General features: G+C 41.7%; 2 protein-coding genes across 2 annotated transcripts; both read right to left on the bottom strand.

Annotated features, from left to right (window-relative positions):
* Positions 1 to 714: 714 nt before the first annotated feature.
* LOC308375753 (tumor necrosis factor receptor superfamily member 14-like) lies at positions 715 to 5,347 on the bottom strand (the record flags this gene model as incomplete). The annotated part of the gene is made up of 8 exons (XM_080851931.1): positions 5,258 to 5,347; positions 3,277 to 3,482; positions 3,025 to 3,150; positions 2,718 to 2,873; positions 1,563 to 1,650; positions 1,306 to 1,469; positions 980 to 1,053; positions 715 to 741 (listed from the first exon to the last, which is right to left on the bottom strand). Exons 2-8 carry the CDS (start codon positions 3,392 to 3,394, stop codon positions 715 to 717), a joined length of 753 nt encoding a protein of 250 aa, XP_080708057.1. The 5' UTR covers positions 3,395 to 3,482; positions 5,258 to 5,347.
* A 988-nt stretch (positions 5,348 to 6,335) lies between these two features.
* Positions 6,336 to 14,146, bottom strand: LOC308376102 (digestive cysteine proteinase 2). Its single transcript, XM_080852368.1, has 11 exons — positions 13,970 to 14,146; positions 13,251 to 13,310; positions 12,864 to 12,956; positions 12,260 to 12,432; positions 11,745 to 11,994; positions 10,934 to 11,129; positions 9,960 to 10,147; positions 9,442 to 9,533; positions 8,119 to 8,280; positions 7,187 to 7,376; positions 6,336 to 6,937 (listed from the first exon to the last, which is right to left on the bottom strand). The coding sequence occupies exons 1-11, from the start codon at positions 14,013 to 14,015 to the stop codon at positions 6,750 to 6,752; spliced, it is 1,638 nt and encodes a 545-aa protein (XP_080708494.1). The 5' UTR covers positions 14,016 to 14,146; the 3' UTR covers positions 6,336 to 6,749.
* Between the last annotated feature and the right edge of the window lie 1,779 nt (positions 14,147 to 15,925).

Raw genomic sequence — 15,925 nt, 5'->3', positions numbered from 1 at the left:
CTGGCCCTCCCCATCCTTCAGTATTCTAGTGTGGCTCCTTCAGAAAGAGCATAATCCTCTTCATGAGGAAAGTCGGATTGTGAAATATCACACATAATATGTGTGTTGATAAGACATGATCGCGTTATAACATCCTCATCCAGCAAGTGGTGTTCTGATCATGGTATGCAGGTCCCCACTCTGGCATCTCAGGGCAGCATTCTCTTCAGTAGTGAGGTGGTGTAGCACAGCAGTAACAGAGAGGTGGCACTGTGGTCAGTTGGTCCAGAAGGAGAACAGGTCAGTTGGCAGTCCTGTCTGGTTCAGTCTTTTCCATAAGCACCTGGAAGGAAACAATCTGGATGAGATCATGTATAACTCTCTGAACATATCCATCAACTATTCATTTGTACTCTGTGTTAAACACCCAGAATTTGTGGTCTTTGTGGTCATTCTGTAATCTTGCAGGCCTTTTTCAAAACATTGATCTCATGATGGCTCGGACTATTAAATAAAAGAAAATAAAGGTGGTGACAGCAATGGCAAGATTTTGTCAGTTTGAGCAATGGGTTAAGAGGGAGAAAGGGATTATTGTTGCCATGTTCTTAAAGAGAACCCGACCATTGTGGATTACATGAAAAGGTGTCTATTTCACATGTAATGCTTTTAATATCTTAGATTACATTTCTAAAGACTAACACAAACACAATAGCAACCACAGGAACCGCCAGAATCTCATGCTTTCGGTAACACACTATACTCCTACAAGACAGAAATATGGTTAAAATCTAACTCTGTCAGAAACTGAGTGGTAAAAAAAGAACCATTACCATCACTAATATTAATATATAATATATGGCCATAAAAGACATTCAGACCAGTCAGATCACGCAATTACTGCCACATAGTTGACTTTGTTCCTACAGAAATACAAACATTGGCAATAAAACCTCACACAGATAGGACAGAAATGGACATCAGCTTTAGTGAATAACTGTACCTCTGTTACAGTATCGTCTGACTTCTCTTGTGTGTCGCTTTCCAAATCTGTGTCTGCTAAACACATTTGAAGAACTGAAAAAGACAGCAAAACAGAAATGATAGTTTGCATTAAATATGCATTATCTACACCAGTAAAATCAATTAAAACAAAATAACACAAACAATTACCACAAATATTAAAAAGATGTGAGTATGTTTGTAAACCAAAAAAAGTTGAGAGAATCATATGCTTGTGTCTTTATCAATATTCTCGACAACGGCAATCATGATAACAGAAGGCCTTGCTAATAACAAGAATGTAATAAGAAACATGAACATTCTTACCTTGTGGTTTTCTTTTTATAAAAACCACAGCACCACATATAGCTAGGACTGCAACAACAGCTATGATACCAGCTACAATAGCAGAAGTGTTTTGTCTTTGACCACAATCAGTGTCATAAGACGATGATCCTTCTCTTAGGACAACAAGTCCAATCAACTCACACCTACAGAGATCACATACAAAGCTACATTTTAGATACACGAGTAAATAACTTAGACTATAATCCTTGCTAAACATTCCAAGTGAGTGAACGTACTGTGTGTGTGGTCTGCAGGATGTGAATGATCCATCGGAGTATGCGTTGCCTACACAGTCACCACACACAGTATCTGTGGATGCTGTACCTGCATGGACAGACAGAAATAAAGGAAAACACACATCATCCACTATGGACACATGTTGATGGTGATGGTCATTTTTAATACCACAGGTGAATGGAGACTCCGTCAGAGAATGGTGTTCAATCAGGAACAAGCTTTTATTCTTTACAATGATGCGTATCAAGGGAGAAAAGAAGGTTTCACTTGAAGATTCACCCACGTCTCTAATTAGACAAGGGTTGAAACAGACTGAGTTCAAGAATCCAACCAGGTGGGCAGAAGGAGGTGTTAATCAATAGTCCCAACCCTACATGAATATGTACTGTATGTGACGACTACTCTGATACAGAAACTGCCATAATGTCTGCTCACAGAGAAGGCAAGAAAATAAATTCCACTTGTTGCTACCTCTACTCAATGATGGCTAGACGACTGATGTGACAGATGATTGTTGTATTTATTTCACTGAAACAGGTCACACTAAAGTGCAAAACAACATGTGTAAGAGGCATTTACTCGCAAACCGTAAGAGCTTGTCATCTCTCTCAGTAAAGCAGCAAACCTTGAAAAGTCCAATCCAAAAACCACTCCTGTCCATAGAAAACTAACGTGGGCTACAGTTTGTCACAGCGCTTTTCATCTGGAAACGTATTCACCTGTAAACAGCCTCTTTTTCTCAGGTCACAGGTCACATTTGAACAAAATAAAAGTCTTAATACCTACAATTCACTCAACAAAAGTCCTTTGTATAAAATTGCACACTAAATAAACAGGGTCATCTACACAACAACCCCTGTCCACTAAAACACAAAGTTTGACATGATGGAGGACACAGACTTGACCAGAAACTTTTCTGTTTGAACTTGTAATTAGAATACACACATGAATATCGTGAAGAATCATGATAGGAAATAGTGAAGAATACAGATTGAGAAATAATGATTCAGATTCACAACTCTTTCAGTGGCTAACATATTTCTGTAACATACTGCCTTTCTTGTGGTCCTGCATCAGAGTGTGTGTGTGTGTATCCACCTCATTTTCTAACTTTGTCATTCTGCCTCTATAGGGTAATTAGAGAATTGGCTAACCTGGCTGTTTGACGTACTGCCCTGGTGAGCACTGTGTGTGTTCCACAGCTCCTCTGCAGCCATCTTTGATTGGGTCAGTACAGTAGTGACCTTCCAGAGGCTCACAGTGTGTGTCTGAAGTAGAGCTGCATGACCTCTTCACTTTTAGACCTGCACCTATATTAGAATATACAGTGATTACAAAGTTGATTGAAAAACATTTCAATTACAATCAACAGCCCAAATAATTTACACAAATAATATACAAAGAATGCACAAAAAATAAACTAATAAGGAAGGCAAAACAAAACTGCAATATTTGACTTACTCGAGTCACAAACTGTGCAGGATGTACAGGGCCCCGGTCCACTGGGTGCATCAGTGTAGGTTTGTGAAGGGCATGGAAGACATGACGTACTGGTCGACTCAGTACAGTTTTCCAATACATAATAACCTTTAATGAGCAAATAAGTGGTTAATACGTAAATCAAACATAGGTTTATCTCCTTGATGCAACATGAAGAAATCTCTAACGAAGGAGCATGTCATCTTCTATAACACAGTTACTACTGCTACTTACCAGGACGACACTTAGGGCAACATTCCTGTCCTATAAGATACTCAGCTCTGTCACAGGCCGCAGAGACCCACGACACGGTCAGCAGGATCATCACAACTATAATCACAATCTTCACCATGATTTCCTCTTTGCATCCAGTTGATGTAAAGATGGCGTTTGCAAAGCTGTTCAACAACCTCAACTCATACAGTTTTACAAATGTCAACCTGTCAAACCAATGAAGAGAAAGTTTATTACATTTCCCTCTTAATTTTCTTAATTCTAGCTCCATTTGTGTAATACCAACTCCTAATCCATACGTAAGATTGGTAGAAGTTAGAATACGGTCATCAAAATTAGCTTTATTGGCCAGGTATGTTGACATACTACAACATTTTTGCCTCAGGTCATTGATGGCCCTTAAAACAATATAAAAGCACTATACGATATACAGATTAGGTACATACACTATACAGATGATATAAAAAGAAACAAGCAATAAAGGCCTACTGTACATCAAGTGTAAGTGTGTACAGTCGACAATTGGATGCAATTGAATGATAGAGGAGAGGGGGCACTGTACAGTTTGTATGCCACAAAATGTAGTATATAAATGAATGGATAGGAGAACTAGAATAAGGACAATAGGTATGTCTCAGTAGATATCACTATGTTATGATGGCTGTGGCATACAGAGGGGCTGCCAGAAAGGAAGAAGTTGGAAGAGGATGTGTTCAGGGTGTGAAGCATCTGTGGTGTTTTTTTTTTTAGGTGCAAAAGTCCTGTAGACTGGGCAGGGGGCACTAATGATCTTTTCTGCAGTCCTTACTGTCCACTGCAATCTGTTATTGTCCTGTTGAGTGGCCGATCCAAACCAGACTGTGTTTGATGAGACTTCATAACTGGTGTTAAACAGTAGCCTGATGTTGTCATACTCATAATTCTAGTCAGAATATGAACTTCCCGACCTCAAATGTTGTGGGCGGGGCTCAATTCGTCTGTCACCCAGGCTAGTTAACCAGCATTGGCAGCTTCACTTTCACTCCTTTTAGGTAGGCCTAACAGCACCAAATTTCTGTTAGTCGATGAAGAAACTCTCGCTGCTGCCGCAGTTGATAATTTTACTGTCAAATATTGATCGACACTGTTATAGGCCTGATAGTTGTTGCTTTGTGTTATTGATTGTTTACGTATGTCGACGTGTGACTGCATGGCGTCTCACGCGTTTCCATGTTTCACGTAGCATACATTTAACTTATAAACTGAAATCGATATAATTTGCGACCGGTTTGCGAGGCGGTATGTACATTTTAGTTTGAATAACATTATCTTCTCTCTATCTGGACAGTCCGTTCTCTAAAACACGGAGAATCCCATTCAATTTAACATCCGCATTCTTACAAAGGAAAAGCACGTCATATGACTTCTATTAAAGCACCATGCTTGCAGACACAACAACTTTCAAAATCCAGTTAAACGTTATTTTCTCACTGAACAACAATGGCTACTATCACCCAGTCCCGCAACTACAAAGCACACAATATAAACAGACTTTTCAAATTGACAAGTTATTAAAAACTATCAGTATTCATATAGATTAACATTGTTCAAAGGGGAAGGATTGCATCAAATCTGAAGTTACTTTAAAATACCATTGTAACTTAGATCGCATTACCTTCTAGTGAAGTGGTTCTCAAACTGTGGTAGGCTACGTGTACCACTCCACTGGTGGTACGCGGCTCCCATTAGGTGGTAGGCTACTCAGACAGTTTTCCAATTTTTTTATGACTAGGATATTAATCATTAAATATAAAAAATAATTTAAACAACTAGCTCCCTATAATTTAAGTTTGTTATTTATCTGAGCCATGCTAATTCTCCTGATCAGGCATTACAGTGAGGTAATAACACTTAGTTCCTATCGCGCGCAGGCTTCCGAAGGTCAATGATTGTTACAATGGTGGTACTTTGAAAGCCAAATATTTTCTGAGGTGGTACTCACGGTGAAACGTTTGAGAACCACTGTTCTAGTGCATTCTCTTCAAGTTCAGTGGAATAGGCGAATGCTGCACAATAAAAAAAACAAGTCAAATAATAGTACTTTTCATTCTTTGCTCCGCTCCAAAAGGGTAGGGTCCTATAGTCTTATCTAGAAATGAACGCGGAGGCAGAGCAAATATCTTATTAGACCAACGTAGGGCAGGTCCAGGAAATCAGCTTGCTCAACTTTTTTAAAATAGCACTAGAGTCCCTACCTCTGTCAGCTGATCATCGTCCCATCAGTTTGCTATCCTTGCTGGTCAAGCCCCTGGGTTTACACGGAAAGGCGTGGCAAGGAATCTTTGAATGAAAGTGCGTCACTGAACTCTTCACACATTTCCAGTAGAAAACAAAGCTGCGGAGTAGTGCAATGTTCGACGGCTGACGCGAGATGAATATTAAAATAAACCTCGACCTCAGCTTGTCAACACTTCGACCACATGTTTGTTATCTTACCCTAAATAAGTACACAATAAACATAGTCCTTGTTCCAAACGTCTTTAGTGTGCTGGGCAACAGGTGCAAAGAGCTGGCCACACCATATGATGGGCCACACTGTCTCTTTAATGTTAGAATCACTGGCATGACTATCAGTCATCAGAAGGCATACAGAAAACTCATTACATGTTCCATTTATGGCATGTTCTTGTAGAAAGTACATTCCACATTTATTTTAATGTTTCACACTTATTGGCTACGACAAAAGCTCAATTAAAACCCCTTTCAATAAGGACTCATGTCAGTCTTACCAACATGGCCTTATCGGGCCTGGATGCGTGGCCTACTCCATGGCTGAGGTTAAGCATAGTGGCTTTTGAGGGCAGCAGTGGTGGAGTTTATTGCATGGGGGACAGCATGCATGGACACACAAGGGCTTTGTTACGTAGAAAAAGGAAACCAATAAATACTCCAATGCCCTTCAAAACTATCTGCCTGTACTTGTTTATAATGGGAATAAATTGGAGTGCATGTGTTTGTGAGAGTAAGAGTGACAGTGGACAATAAGGATATCATCCGACCAAAGATTTTTTATATAAAGATTTCATTTCTTTATTAAAAAGTATCAGTTGAGATGTAGAATCCCTCATTTCATTCAAAATTAAAACAGTAAAAGACAGCCCCTGGCAGAATGTCTGTGTGTCTCCAAGCAGTAGCGGTAAATCTGGACTGTCTATAAGACAGTGTCTTTAGGCCAGAGCAGACTGTCTTTAGGACAGTGTCTTTAGGACAGAGCAGAGTGTCTTTAGGACAGAGCAGAGTGTCTTTAGGACAGAGTGTCTTTAGGACAGAGTGACGTATGGACCGGCTTTAGGACAGAGTATCTTTAGAACAGAGCAGAGTGACTTTAGGACAGTTTCTTTAGGACAGAGTGACATATGTAATGTCTTTAGGCCAGAGTGAGGACAGTGTCTTTAGGACAGAGCAGACTGTCTTTAGGACAGAGCAGACTGTCTTTAGGCCAGAGTGACATATGTAGCATCAGTTGCTACTCCACAGTTGTTTTCTTTCATGGACATGAGGATGAAGCCACTGTTGCCCCAGTAACTGGACCAGCTGTTCTTCACGAGCCAGTAGGCCTGGTTATCCAGTACCCCATACCCCACTGCAAGCACAGCGTGGTCCAAGTCATCGGTCCCGTTTTCTGCAGAACAACAGAGAGAATAATTAGAAAGTATTTTAATGACTGACTAACTAAATGCTGATTCAGAGCGTCCATGGCAGTCAGTGAGAATAACTGTAGGCTGGGTCACAGTCCATAGTTCTAGTGCCATGTCTAGAATGGGAACATCCTGGGTCTATCTGTCTATATAAATTAGTGTGTAAGTGTGTGTGAGTGAGTGTGTGAGTGTGTGAGTGTGTGTGTGTGTGTGTGATTGAGTAAGTGACTCACTGCAGGCAGGTTCATAATAGACTCCGTGACTGTAGAAGGTGAAGGACTTGTGTGCGGCGTCGATGCTGACTGCTGCAGGTCCGTTCTTGAACAGCGCCACCTTCAGGGCTTGTGCATCACCGCTGGTTACATTAGTGTAGCTCTTCACATGCGCAGTCAATTTTGAGGTGTTGTAGTGGCAGAAACCATTCTGTAAACACACACACACACACACATATACACACACACACACAGTTAAAGACACAAACTCAGTGGAGCTTAGTCACACAAATTCCTACAAACATGACAGGGTTGATGGGATTTCCCCACTCATTTTCAAAATACCAAACGTATTTTGTTCTTCAGAGATATAATTTAACCTCAGTTAAATGTCTAGAACTAATGACTGGGTGATATAGGGTGAAAAGATGCAAGAGGCCTTTTCTGCTTAGCAACTGTAGACATCACTGAACAGGAATGTTTAACTGATGAAATCATGGTACCTGCTGGCGGCCCCGTTATTAAGGCAGCAATACACTCATGGGAAGTGATATCAGATATCAGAATATACCACGACAACTGTCTATATATCCGGCTGAATATTATTTATACGTTTGATACAACCCATCATTCCAGGTTTGTTCGATCATCAGGTTTATAATCAGTGGCGGTTCTACATGGAATTACGTCCCTGGGCGAGACCGCCTCCGAGCGCACCCACGTGTCATGAAAAAGTGCCGCCCCGGGCGGCTGCCCGGTTCGCCCGTGCCTAAAACCACCACTGTTTATAATACGTTTGTGACAACACTCTGTACCATGCCGGTGTAAGACCCATAGTCCTCCATAGTGCTGATTCATAATAAGTGTGTGATAACACTCCGTACCATGCCGGTGTAAGACCCATAGTCGTCCGTAGTGCTGATTCATAATAAGTGTGTGACAAAACTCCGTACCATGCCGGTGTAAGACCCATAGTCCTCCGTAGTGCTGATGCCGCCGTGCTTCATGACCCACTCGTATGCTCTCCACTCTTCTCCACCATCACAGCCATTGTTCCCGAAGCCCCAGGTGCAGTCCACCAGCATCTGCTCCGACAACACTCGTAACGCCCCCGTCTGCATTTTGAAGGCGAGACAGTGTGTCAAAGGCAGGAATGAACATCACATCAGATCATTTGCCCACAAAGGTGAGGCGGCAGGTTGGCCTGCCATCTAGAGGCAGAGAATATATGGCTTCTTAAACAGATTACATTTGTGTTATTTAAAAGCCAGTTCAGACCGCTAACGCCCCCGTCTGCAGAAAGGGATGCACCACAGAGGAGAAGAGACAGACGAAGGGATTTTTAGCCTTCCAGGGAGTAACAAACAACTTAATGAGAGATTTTAGGCCTGAAGCTCAGACTTGAGACACATTAAAACATGGTCTTGACTTAAGGAATGACTCATTAAGAAATGGGCTAAAATTGCAGGAGGGGATACACCAGACAGGAATAGAGAAAGACAAAGGGAAGGGGGAGGGAGGGATTTTTTTTATAAAGTAATCCTGCTTCAAAGAAATTATAATAATAAAAAATGTAACTTATTAAACCATTGCATCATCATATTTGGGCCAATCTTTGGTCAACGGAATCACCAGTGTCAGTCTCTGTGTGCGAGGCTGACCAAACATTTGTTACAGATTCCTGTTGTTCCCTGCATTGATTAACACAGTCATACATGTTACATGTATGCAAATTCTCTTTGTGTGTGTGTGTGTGTGTGTGTGTGTGTGTGTGTTTAAAAAGAAGCAGAAGGAGTTTTCCTGTGTGGAAGTTGACATGTGTACCTTAGCACTGTAGGGAACAGCTCAGCTGAATAGATGTAAATAATTTTTAGTTTGTTTGTTTTAAGCTTGTATCAGTGCCAGCTGGGCTGCTGATGGTGTGTGTGTGTGTGTGTGTGTGTGTGTGTGTGTGTGTGTGTATTAGTCTATGTGCAGCCTCCATGCACTGGCAACCTAAGCAAATGCCAATACCAACTACACCATGACTCAGCACTTGTTCAGATGTACCTCGAGTGTGCACAGGCAACTACACCATGACTCGGCACTTGTTCAGATGTACCTCGAGTGTGCACAGGCAACTACACCATGAATCGGCACTTGTTCAAATGAACCTCGAGTTTGCGCGTAGTCCCGTAGACCTATAGTCCTCCGTAGTGTGCTTCATATTAAGTGTGACAACACACTACCATGCCGGTGTAAGACCACATGCAACTCATTGACATAACATCAGTCACCTTCAGGAAGAGTGCTCCCTCCAGAGCCCCTGCTGTTGCAAAACTCCAACAGGAGCCACAGATGGCTTGATCCTTTACTGGGGTTACAGCACCTGCACACGGATAAAGACATGTTCTGTTATTACCAAATCAAGATCACTTATTTCTCCAAATGTAAATGTGCTCACACACAGGACAAATGCACACTTAAACCAACACACACACACACACACACACACACACACACACACACACACACACACACACACACACACACACAAACACAAACACAAACAAACAAAAAACACATAAGAACAGTCAAACTCAAAACACAACCTCTGAAGTATACACATTGCTAGGTACCATATAGACACACACACACACACACACACACACACACACACACACACACACACACACACACACACACACACACACACACACACACACACACACACACACACACACAAAACAAAAAAAACACATAAGAACAGTCAAACTCAAAACACAACCTCTGAAGTATACACATTGCTAGGTACCATATAGTCTCCAGTCCACTGATTCGGGCGGGGTCACACTGTGCAGCTCCTTGGGGAAAGGCAGACCCCTGTTGGGTGTCCGGTGACGTCTGCCTCTCAGGCCAGCCAGCTCAACAAAAGAGCGGTCAGCCAGGTGATTCACAGCAAGGGTGTATGACAAACCCTGCCTGTTCTTGGAGTGCACATATCTAAAAGGCGAGACAGTGTGTCAAAAGCAGAAATGAACATCACATCAGATCATTTGACCACAGAGGTGAAGCGGCAGGCTGGCCTGCCATCTAGAGGCTGAGAATATATGGCTTCTCAAACAGATTACATTTAGTCATTTGTGTTATTTAAAAGCCAGTTCAGACTAAAAATGTTTGGTAATGAGCTGCAATTAACTGAAATCAGCAACTTGTTGCAACAAAGCATTCAAAATCTTGCAACAACACCAGCGTTTCCATAACTAAGCCTTTGTTTCACCACTTGTAGCCAGATATGAACTAACTAGCTGTGTTAGTTAGCCAGCAAAGTAAACCAACTAGCTGCCTAACCAACAGTCAGTCAAATTAAACAAAAGTTTTGACTTTGTTAGCTTACAATGTTTTGACTAATGTTGTCCAGGCACTGGTGTTCATCAAACTAAGTTGGCAAATCTTTGGTGTGAATTGGCATTAAAAGAACCACATTGTGCGGAGAGCTTACTCCACATGCCTGTTCCTGATTCGTACATCACAATGACCAACTACCAACGTGTGTGGGAAGGCTTTCCATTGTCTTCCCTTAAAGTTAAGTATATTCACTGTCAACAAATTGCAGCAATATCTTCTGTTTAACTCAAATCTGTTCCAAATACTAACAAAAAAAACCTTAATGAAACCGAAGATCATCTTAGGCAGAGAGAGAAAACGAAAGAGGAATATAAAAAAAAGGGAATACAAGAGAAAAGGAACTTTTAACGCTTTAAAGCTTCTATAGCTGCTCTATCTCACCGCACGTTGTTGACAAACGTGTGCTCTCGTTCCTCGTGCTCCTTCTCGTCTTTGTACTGACGAGCGAATCGATCCTTAAAGTGCCTGAACAGGTGGTGGGCGTGGCCCACTGGGGATGTGTGGAGCAGATCCTGAATGGGATTGATCAGGAGGCGATGCTCCACTCCGGGACCAGGGAACGGACCACAGGCCATGCCTACAGGGATCAAACAGATGGCAAGAAAAGAAAAAGAAAAGTCAAGAGACTGGAGCTCATGAAACCCCAAGAGAAGCACGCATTTACTGCAACACATTTACTGCAACGCATTTACTGCAACCAGAGGCAGCTAATAGTATTACTAAAAATCCCCACCCAAAACAAATAAATGGTGAAAAAAATGGGATGTTTAGTGGTAAGATTGATTTGTACATTCATTTTTATTTGTACTCAGTCGTGTGTGTGTGTGTGTGTGTGTGTGTGTGTGTGTGTGTGTGTGTGTGTGTGTGCGTGTGCGCGTGTGTGTTCAGTTGGGACCTCTACAGAAAGTGCCTTCATGTACGTTTAGGCCAAAGGCCAAGAAACTGGAGTGTTGTGTTTGTGTTCACTGTTTAATAACAATAAGCAGGCTTCGCACTATTACGCAAGAACGCATTTTGAAGGCTGGCAGAGTCAAGCCTACACTGTAAACTGTTTAAATTGACGCCTCTGTTACTTTAATGTAGTGTATTCATGTAAGCACAAGAGGGACAAAGAAGGGATGTGTGTGTGTGTGTGTGTACATGTGTTTGTATGTGTGTATGCACGTGTGTGTGTGTGTGTGTGTGTGTGTACCTTCAGGTAGAGAAAAATCTATATCCTTGATGTTGGAGCTGAATTCGGTGAAGTCCAACAGGTACTTGTCGTAATGGGACCCCAACAGGGTATTATAGCCAATCATCTCATAGTGAACCGGTGTTGGTGGAGAGGGTCCCCCCTCTGGTCGGGTTACCCACAGGCTGTAGGTGTTTTGTTTAGAGCCGATTTGGGTGACATTCTGCCACAACTCACACAGGGCGCCAGCAAAATACTCAATCCGCACAAACTACACACACACAAACACAGACACACACAAACACAGACACAAACAAACACAGACACAGACACACACACACACACACACACACACACACACACACACACACACACACACACACACACACACACACACACACACACACACACACACACACACACACACACACACACAAAAACAGACATACAGATTAAACATAATCAAAATTCTCTTAATTAAAAATCAAGGGGTTCAAAATTCCACACACACACCTAAAGTCCACACAGATACACACCTTGAAGGCTGTTGTGTCTGGCAGTGCCCCTTGGGGCAAGACTGGGTCTTCTGTAGTTCCATTGACCTGGAAACACTTCATTACATTCATTTCAGTCTCTGTGGTAACAGGGGTCACCTTATAAGCGACTCCAGCTGGCTTCTGGGAGCTGAGCTGGTAGGTAGAGACTTGGCCTTCAGGTAAACAGGAAGTGGTGAACATGACAGTTAGCGTGTGAAAGTGAACACGTGTTTGTATGAGTATGCAGAAACGGCCTCCAATGCTATCTCCTCTAACAGGTACTTAACTCGCACTTACAGTAGTTACATTCCTTCACTTTTTTATTTCTTATGTAAAATTGTATTTATTGTTACACTAGGTCTTATTTGCTCGTAGCTTGATTGTCCTCTCCTTTGTACATCGCTTTGGAGAAAAGCATCTGCTAAATGACTAAATGTAAATAACAGGAACACAATTCAGGAGTTTGGGCTTCTTTAATTTTGTGGAGTCATGCCCTAGGGTCCAAACGAGGGATTGCAGAGCTGTGCAGGCAAGTGTGTCGCAATCCCTACTCAAGAGTGCTTCTCTATTATGGAATTCAGAGAGAGAAAATGCGTTTGCTTACCATGATAATAATCAATCCGACTTCTACTCCCCTTGAGATCAAACCAGGCCTCAAAAGGCTCCTTAATCTCCGCGTAAGGAAGAGAGATGACACCTACACACACGCATTCACAAACACAAAGTTATGACCCAAACAGACACATCAACCTCAAGGTCTTGCTTAATATTCAAAGAAACAGATTATTTAGGTAGGCTACATGCAGAGGTAAATGAGCATAAATACATAAAAGTTCAAAGTGAACTCTGCAACATGACATGAAATGCAGATTACAGCATTGCAGGCTATACAAGATCATGTAAACAAAAGTTTATAGAAGCAGGGCTAGCTGTTTATGCGGAGAAGTGGTAGTCTAAATATAAACCACAGACAAACAGACAGCATAGAGACCTTTCACGTGATATGCCTGTCCAAAGTCTGGGAGAGTGAGAAGGGGCGTGGCTTTCAGTTCTGCAGAGGAAGAACACGAGCTTTTCATCAGTAAATTACGTATTTGAGGTCAGTCACACATCACAGATACTTCATTTGGATTCCGGTCCACTGATTGCAGACAGGGTTTCAACCTCTAAAAGTTAGAGTTGAACCCTCCCGGAGAGAGTAACAATAACATGCAATGACTATGAAATTACTAAACAGGAGACCCTGAGAACAAAGAGCTGTCCTCATTTTGCGTAAGATAAGTTGAGACAATGGTTGCGCAAAGATATCACAAGGTCAATTCTTCCTCAAAACACACCATCACAGTGCTTCACTGATTGTAACACAGACACAGTGTGCCCTACTAGTCTAACCTCTACAATGATTCATCTTCTGATCAAGCAATAGCATAGGCGCAGATGGCACTGGGGACGGGGACGGGGACGGGGGGACATGTCCCCCTCCAGATTCATAGTTACCCCGATCCGTCCCCACCACTTTCCCTACGTAAGGCGACTAGCATCAGTTAATAACTCTGCACGGCTGATTAGGCGATGTTAGCGGGCCCCCCCCAGTTCAAAAATCCCATCTGCACCACTGAGCAATAGCTACATACACTAGCGTACAAGGATCGACAGAATTGCTGCACCATGTTAATTACCCCTAGTCTGTATAATGATCTCTTAACTTACCTTCCACGACGAACAGAAGAAATGCGAACAAGATCTTGGTCCACATTGTTAGCGTCTGATTACATTAAACTTGCTGAAGACACAAAGTCGGACGACTGGCCCCAAAAAGGATGTCCTTGCCCAACAAAAAACAAAACTTCGGTGCTAACCTCTTCTTAAAGGGTAAGGTTGCTTCACTGCTGCTGCCAACAAAATACCAATACAGGAGTACAAGCGCGACTAGGTCATATGACAACGATGTTTAACGTCATATCATGGATCAGCTGACCTGTGTCTGAGCACAGCACAGGAGAGCAGGATACTGAACTGGAGGGAAAGGTATACTGGTGGTATCGTTCAGGCGCTTACACACTGGATAGGACACCACATTGGGGTTCGAAAAAATCTCCTAATGCAATTTAAAGAAAATATTTCGCGCTCTATTTCGTGTTCTGATCTCACGCATGATTGTCAGAAGTGCCCTGACTCCTGAGTGAATGATGAGCTGCGTTCTGTTCCACAGTTTACATGGGCAGCCAGTACTTCCTACTCCCAGTTCAGGGAATATCGGTGCATGAGAATAAACATTGACACCATTATTTATTTTTTAATCACATGAAACATTTTAATTCAGTTCAAAGCTACTCACGAAGCATCCAAATCTATGTGAAAATGAAATATCAAAAGCAGCGTAACAAATGGCAAAGGTAAAAGGAATTATTGAATTTTAATTTCAAGCACTTGCATGTATGATTTGGTCATTTCAGTTCAAATGTAGGATTACATTGCCCTTTTGCATGTAGGCTAACAATTTCATTTTGATAGGCCAACTGAAATGCTTCCATAGAATTTGAAGGCTTACATGTTTACATTTTCATACATTTTATGCTTGGAGGAGGACTGCAAATAATTCTAAATTATTATTTCTAAATTATTCAAAATGATTATCTTAAATACATTTTGTAAATTAAATTGATAGATCATTTATTTTCAATAATATACATCTCTTGTAATAATAGCATACATGGCATGTTTGTTTGTGTGTGTGTAAGTGAATAGACTGCACTTGCAACTGAATCAGGTCAAAACAATGTAAAAATACCTAAATCAAACAAAAAATAACACTAAGGTAGATGTTTGCAAGTTATATTAAACTAGACAAATATCGGTCTCAGAAAACATTGTTTTTGGTATATTAGTACATGTGGTAGGAGCCTTTTTGCTTTAAAAACAAATTAGAGAGGAAAAAGAGGTGTGTTTCTCACTTACACCTACTGATGCTTTGCATTCATGACGTGGGGTGTCCTTGTTACTCAAAACTTTTTTTTTAACTATGTAACTTTGGTGGACAGGGCACAACACCTCCTGCGATGACTATACGTAATGCTCTATGGCACCACCTCACACAACAACTATACCCTTCTGCTACATCATGGCAGAGACAACGAAGAAACCGAGGAAGACATTGTCAGAGGCAGTGAGGAAACAAAAAATAAGCAATCAGAATTTCAGCGCTTTATCTTTTGCAAAAGAGGGAGAGTGTCACAACCAAATATCATGAACCAACTCCAAAGAAAAGCTGGGCATAGCCAGCCTTTATGTGAGTATAAAAAAACCTGTTTCATGAGCAGACAAGGGGCGTTATTTTCCCATCCCATTGTTACAGAAGTAACAGCAGTGATCTCAGAACACGTCCTTGAAAGAAGAACGGTATGCATGACTATCAGTACAAAAACAGGTGGTATGCCTCAGCAAGACAGTAGGCCTCAGCAAACAGGATTAGCATTCAGATGTAAAATAAAATAACAATGTCCTTATTACATTTCTTTATCAGGCATCGATTTCAAAATGCTGCTTCTGACTTTTAAGACTCTTCATAACCTAGCAACTCTGTTTCTCAGATCTCCTTCACATCTCCACACCCTCCCATACCCTTCAATCCTCCTCAATCAGTCTCCCTTGACCTCCTGCCCGCTT

The sequence above is a fragment of the Sprattus sprattus genome, assembly GCF_963457725.1.
Source record: "Sprattus sprattus genome assembly, chromosome: 15".
In the NCBI taxonomy this organism is placed as follows: domain Eukaryota; kingdom Metazoa; phylum Chordata; class Actinopteri; order Clupeiformes; family Clupeidae; genus Sprattus; species Sprattus sprattus.
This window is presented reverse-complemented; position numbering and strand designations above follow the sequence as displayed.

Coding starts and splice junctions, on each gene's coding strand:
- LOC308376102 (XM_080852368.1), bottom strand. CDS start 14,015: ATGTGGACCAAGATCTTGTTCGCATTTCTTCTGTTCGTCGTGGAAG. Junction 13,311..13,969: donor TCTTCTGTTCGTCGTGGAAG/GTAAGTTAAGAG, acceptor CTTCCTCTGCAG/AACTGAAAGCCACGCCCCTT. Junction 12,957..13,250: donor ACAGGCATATCACGTGAAAG/GTCTCTATGCTG, acceptor GCGTGTGTGTAG/GTGTCATCTCTCTTCCTTAC.